This window comes from Epargyreus clarus, unplaced genomic scaffold (genome assembly GCF_041222505.1).
Source record: "Epargyreus clarus isolate Ecla_fem2 unplaced genomic scaffold, WU_Ecla_fem_2.2 ptg000011l, whole genome shotgun sequence".
Taxonomy (NCBI): domain Eukaryota; kingdom Metazoa; phylum Arthropoda; class Insecta; order Lepidoptera; family Hesperiidae; genus Epargyreus; species Epargyreus clarus.
This window is the reverse complement of record NW_027332219.1, coordinates 486,188-493,191: the sequence shown is the minus strand read 5'-3', so window position 1 is coordinate 493,191 and position 7,004 is coordinate 486,188. Positions and strand designations below refer to the sequence as shown.

The 7,004-nt window shown below is 37.3% G+C and overlaps 1 protein-coding gene across 1 annotated transcript; it reads left to right on the top strand.

Moving 5' to 3' along the window:
* Window positions 1-2,921: 2,921 nt before the first annotated feature.
* Window positions 2,922-5,489, top strand: LOC140745741 (uncharacterized). The gene is made up of 5 exons (XM_073077635.1): window positions 2,922-2,944; window positions 3,062-3,342; window positions 3,862-3,962; window positions 4,327-4,461; window positions 4,971-5,489. Exons 1-5 carry the CDS (start codon window positions 2,922-2,924, stop codon window positions 5,172-5,174), a joined length of 744 nt encoding a protein of 247 aa, XP_072933736.1. The 3' UTR covers window positions 5,175-5,489.
* The last annotated feature ends 1,515 nt before the right edge of the window (window positions 5,490-7,004 follow it).

The following is a 7,004-nucleotide window of genomic DNA, read 5'->3' as shown; positions in this document are numbered from 1 at the left end:
GTGTAACTTCAGCCTATTCTACAGGATTCAAATCCTTCCACACACATAGGATAACTTAGATCGGTCACAGCATCCAATGAAAATATTGTGTGCTAGTTAAAAAAATGTTATTATTTTATGATAAATTATTACGCTAACTTATTTATACTTATCGGAAAAGTTTTAATACATACATTTTTCTCACAGATGTGTGAAATGTAAGTACATTTTGTAGAATACTTTCGCTCCAAACATTCTTATTCTCAAATCCATGCCCAGCAGTGGGACATTTTTTTCTATTAAATGGAATTAGCGAAGGAGTATTTTTTCCACCTGAAAGTATATCACCCTTATATAGCCCTTTGACATCTTTAATTAACCCTTAATAGAAGCCTTAACTGAGGTCGGCCACAGATGCGTTGCTACCCCTGAAGGCTAAGTTAAAATACCTCAACTAATAGTATCTCCCTTAACACACCCTTTGAACTAGAACACAGCAGCCCTTTACTGTTGTTATAAGAAATAGGTGTGACGGTGGTGCCTCCGGTCGATCCACGAAGGATTCACGCCAATTGTCTGAAAATTGATGGTACAGGCAATCGAAAAATGCATATCAAAAGGTAATAGAGACTCAATACTCTATGTAGAGCAACATTCACTCACGAGTAAGCAGATGCGTCTAATGAGTGTGTCGGTATAAAAGCCTCCTCGGCGCTTGTCCATCATCAGTCAGATAGAGCCTCCGATACGAGCAACTTGGTAGAAAGTGGTACAAAAATAGGTAGAGTTTCATATATAGAATTTGATAGATATTCAAATTATCAATGTTATTGTTTATAGAGATATAAATAGTGTAGAAGATTGAGGGATTGAAGGTTTAAAGAGTGGTTTAGGCTTTCAAGTATTTAGAAAAAAAAATTGGCGTTTATTTATGTACCTACATAAATATGTGTAATATCAGATAACAATTAAATTGATTCTAACATATTGTAGATATATATAATAAATTTCGCTCATTAGTATATATGGTATATCTAAATAATTTTACAATAAATAACTCAAAAATATATTACTTTTCAGGTATACGACAAATTTTATATAAACTGTAAAAATGAAGGCAAGTATTTATCATTCAATTCCTAACATCATAATAAGTTTTTTAATTGTTATTAAATCAATCATAGACAACACAAAAAGATAATATTGTAATCCTATTTCAGTTCCAAATATTGTAAATAATATTAAATGTTTCATGAGTCTTATTAATAAATAAACTAAATAAAAGTACTTTAATAACTTGTTATAAACAATTAATTTCAAGAACAACATAATATTATAATCGTATTTCAGTACTAAATAATGTAAAATGTTAAATTACTTGTAACTAGAAATAATTATATTATATCCATATTACACATTATATGATGTGTACCATTAATTGCTTAGGTACTTACTTTAATATGTGATATTTTTAAATTGGTTTAATTTGTTCAAACCACTTTTCAGATCCTGATAGTCAGTGCGTTACTGGTTGTGGTCATCGCCGAACCTCCCGTCAACAGGTAAGTAAACATAACATTGTAAGTCTAACAACACTGTAAGATATATAACAACTGTTGTTGTAACATATCAAACATTAATAAGTGATGCTATTGAAGTAGAATTTGGTGCTGTTACCTCTACTTATTACATGGAAGGTGGTAGAACCCTCTGTGATTCGACTCCGGCGGTACCACCGCCACACATATTTCTGTCTAATGACAGCAATGTTAAGCGCTGCTGTGTTCTGGTTTGAGAGGTGTCCTCAAGACTAGCGGTGCATCTCAGGTAGGAGATCTTAATCTCATCTGAGATTGATTACAGATGTCCATGAGCAGCACTATCCACTTAGGTTTTGATCCTTGGCTACCCAAATCTATTCTTTTCAAAACACGTCTGTTCTGTGTGTTGATATCTGAGAATTTATCTTTGAATATGGTCCTGTACCCTTACCAGGAGTTTTTACGTCTCCACAAATATGACTGTTTTGGTATTTGTTTACGTATTTGCCCATACAAATTCCAATCAGCGCCCCTAGCGGATTGTGTCAGAACTAGGAAATCGTATTGGCCCATACGTAAACAAATACCAAAACAGTCATATTTGTCGAAACGTAAAAACTCCTGATAAGGGTACTGGCATCCAAATGGGACTTTGGGCATAAAAAGCGCCTTATGTAGTGATTTATATTTTCGTTTCGCAGCTACCTACCTCCCAACCGCGGTTCAGGTGGTTTTGGACCCCCTTCAGCTACCTACGGTGCCCCAGGATTCGGAGGTCAAAGACAGACTAGTGCTTCATTCGGGTAATAGTTATATAGTTTCTACCATAACCATAACTAGGAGACAATATCTAATATTCTCATAATCAATATCTCTAATAATCTCTTATCTAATAATCTCTTATTTTTGCCAATTTGACAAATATTGCGCCATGACATGGGGCTCTGTAAAAAGACCCTTTCCTTCAAAGACGGTGATGCATTGGCGACTCCTCTGGTGATGCAAATGTCCATAGGCGACGTTGTCTACTGTCCGTCAGTTAGCACGTCTGCTTTTTTGTTAGGTTCAACCTTCGATCACTAAAAAGATCCTATTAGTGATCGAAGGGTTCAACTATAAAAAATAGAAAAGTGACTTCTGTAGTCAACTTCAGAGTGACTTGAGGTCGGCCACAGATGCATTACCCTTCAGGACTATACCTACTAAAAGGTCTCTTCATCACCGCATCTATTATATTCTATCTCGAAGCGCGAAGCCTTCGGTTTATGTAGACCTCAAATCTACAAAAATATGCAACATCAGCCGCTGTCCGAAGTTGGATGGGTGACCGCCAGTGGCATATAATTTTACAGTATATCACTGGTTTCGGATTCGATACCCGGCCAGACCGATAAGTCGATAATGAATTTGGATTTCTGTTCAGGGTTTGGGTGTTTGTGTATTCGTCTGTGTGTGTCCGTAGCACGCACGACACAAGGAATCTTAATGTGGGGCTGTGAGTGTAGAAAGCTACTATAAAGGTATATTTTTATATTTTTTAGTGGTCGTCCATCCTCATCATATGGAACGCCCTCTGCTGGCCGCCGATCACAATTCGGCGGATCATCGCAATTCGGATCACAATCCCCCTCGCAGCAATATGGTGCGCCATCTCAGCAATATCGCACGCCGTCGCAGCAATATGGTGCGCCGTCTCAGCAATATGGTGCGCCGGGTCAAGGTCAGGGCTTCGGCTTCGGGTCTGGACAAGCGCCGTCAAGTCAATATGGAGCGCCCGCGGGACCTTCTCAGCAATATGGTGCACCTGGATTTGGATCTGGTGGTATGTTTTTTTTATAATAATTGTGACAAACTACCATGCAGTCAATTTAATGGTTAATGGCCACTCATGGACTTTTGTAACCAATTCCATATAGAATAGGTTTTCTATCTAAAACAGATCATAGATACATTGCCACTTTTGAAGACTAAGATGGCCTCATGTGTAATTCAGCGAATGCTCCTTTCCACGGAAACGCAGTAACTAAGTACTTGATGCCAGAAATAGGTGTGGTAATACCCTAGTCATTCCTAATACTCTTTCTACTTCTTCGTTCTACCACCTTTGGAACACCTAGATTTAAAGAGAATCTCGTATTGAGGGTTTGTATCCCAAACATCTCTAATTTTTGGCTAAAAATTGATTATATGCTTTAACTGTGGAGGCAATTGTGAAGAGTTCTTAATGAGTCTACCAATATGCACTTTTCTATTGGAGAATGGCCTAGACCGTTCTCATTCTGTACCCAGATGGGTAGATGATAATGAAGATAGTTGCAAATTTCAGGACTTGTTCTTCCAGGTGGTTCCGGAACATCAGGATACAACGGTGCTCAAAGCAGACAGTATCTGCCCCCTGGTGGCGGACGAGGCAATGGCGGCTATGATGATGGTAGCACTGGTGTAAGTAAAAAGAATAAGAATCTAAATAACGATGGTAAAACTATTCAAGCTTCTATTCATACTGTATAACAGTTTAACACTGTTTTGATCTAGGATGTAGTAACCTACAAGGTACCCAAGTTGTACCCAGGTAGCAAGTAGTATAAAGATAGCTACTCTGTTCTATTTATACAATCTATATGCCTTAGAATTTTCTTAGCGAGGTTAACTATGCATTAATTCTACTAAAAGAAACTAAAAAGACGCAATGAAAAGTAGGTTTCATTTTTAGGACTTGTTCACAGTCGATAGTCGATACTCACAATTTCATAAAAATAACAAAATATGTGGCAATTTAAAGAAAATGTACCTTTCCCTCTTACAGGAACCAGCCAACTACAGCTTCGAGTACATGGTGAAGGACGATGCATCTGGTAACGACTTCGGCCACCGGGAAGCGAGGCAGGGCGACAGGGCTGAAGGGCTCTACTATGTGCTCTTGCCTGATGGCAGGAAACAGGTAAGGACATGTAGTCCGATTTTTTGGATTTTTGATAATCGTAACTGATCTATAAAGTTAGGCAAAGTGAAGCAATTGACAATTCGATGTATAATTGGTAAACAGATGAAGGCAATATCAAAGAAGGTACACCACATATGTTTTAGCGAGAAGTAGTTATATGTTTCGATGAAAGGGTGAGCATGCCGGCTGCCATACATATGAGGCGACCATCTTTGTTCTCAGGTGAGGTAACGCATCTGTGATCGGTTTCAGGTAGAAGCCCTGTTCCATGTGGACTTGGTTACAGATTTACTACTTTAGTCTTATGAACAAAAACTGCTAAGAAGAGCTTAGGCCTTAGTCCAACTCGCTGGCTAAATGTAGATTGGTAGGCCTGAAGCCTATTTGAAGTTATATGGAGTTTGATATCGATGTCAATGCGCAACAGTAACCACATACCATCAGATGGACTGCATGCTCAATTATAGCTAATTTTTGATGACATTTTTTTATTTAAAATCTTCCAGACGGTGGAGTACGAAGCTGACCAAGGCGGATACAAGCCCAGGATTTCGTACGAAGACACCGGTTTAGGAGGAGGGTACGGTAGAGGAGGTCAGGGCGGTTACCAGGGTGGTCAGGGTGGATACTCCAACGGTGGTCAGGGTGGTTACTCTAACGGTGGTCAGGGTGGCTACTCTAACGGTGGTCAGGGTGGCTACCAGTACTAAGAATGTGAATTTGTTAAATCAGGTAAAGTAAACATTGTCCTTAATTATAATTACTTAATATTAGCACCTATTTTAGCGGCTAATAAATGAGCTAGTATTATAGCCTAGTGTAATACTTGCTACAATCTTAGTAAAAAGGCAATAATGGTTTGTTTTTCTACGTTCAATAATTAAGTTATTATTAAGTGATTATGAATAAGGAATCTATAGAATTGGTTTGGATTTAACTGATCTTAAAAACAGGTTTGGAGGTCAATCGCGAAAAACTGTCAATTTGTTTCTCTAGAAAAATAATCTTAAACTTAACATTGATAATATAACTGAGGTCATCTACATAGACCAAACTATATGGGAAATCGTATTTTTTTGTTTTAAACTAATGCTACCTCAAATTTTTTAATTTATTTTAAATTTGAACGTAATAAGGCTCTGAGACGCAATTACTCGATTAAACTTCGACAGTTGTCAATCCCACCAATCCACTCTGGACTAGCATACTGGACCAATGTGTCCATACATCCCTTAACTACTTGGTAATAATATACGGTTTAAAATCTTAACCGATTTCTATAGAACAATGTTTGTCTTCAAAATTTAGCAATTTTATTAACACGAGTCTTAGCAACTTTCGGTGTAAATTCTAATAAAAGTGTAAATTATTTTAGCTAAAATGTGCTAAGTTGTATAAAATAACTTATTCTTTATGTTTTAACGACGACTTTTGCCATGTTTAAGGACTTTGAGCCATATTTAAAGACTTAAGTTAAATTAAGTGAAGTACAAAATCGGAAAATGATTTTGATTCCAAATGCGTTTTGGTATTTGGGAGAGGATGACGTTTTTCCCAAATCGATTTAAGTTTTATTTTTTCATACGAGCGAAAAAATGTTTTATTAAGAGATACTTCTGATGTTGCTATTTAACGCTCGTATGAAAGTATATTTAAGGATTTAATGGCCAGTACTGCCAAATGTCTATAGCTTCTAGATTCTATATAATTTCCTTCTTCATTTCTTATGCTAATCTTGCCCATTTCGCTTATCCAGTACTCATGTATCACCGAGTGTAAATAATTATATAATAAATCATTTAATTTGTATCTACTTATTTTATTTCCGAAATTATCCACAACAGTATAATAGATGGCGCCACCCGTCATCTAAATCACGGTATTGATGTTTTTTAAATATCTTGCATTTAAAAACAAAAGATGGCTGCTTTTTTGACATGATGTCGTAGATTGAAAGATCTTTTTTGATAAAAAGAAAAAGAAGAAGTCATCTATTTTATAAAATTGAAAACTAAACACTTCTTCATAAATAAAATTACTAAAACGCTTTATTCTAAAATAAATTAAAATTAATCAATGAGATATGGCTGACTTACATTTGAGCAGACCGCCTTGGTTCCCAAGTGGTACGGCTTCTGTGTCGACTTCAAGTTTTTTTTTATAATATAAGAGTAGCAGACGAGCATGCGGTCCACCTGATGGTAAGTGGCTACTGCCGCCCATGTACATCTGTAATCAACCCCAAATAGGATTAATTATTCCTACCTGAGGTCGGCCACAGATGCGCCGCTAAGCCTGAGGACTAAGCTGGAACGCCTCGGAAAAGTCTGTCTCCCTTAACACACCCTTCAAACCGGAACACAGCAGCGCCTAACACTGCTGTTATTAGGTAGAAATAGGTGTGGCGGTGGTGCCGCCGGAGTCGAACCACAAAGGGTTCTACCACCTTCAAATACTAAAACTAGAACCTATTCTATAATAATATGGAACTGGTTACAGATGTCCATGGGCGGCTATGACCACTTGCTACTTTAGGATTT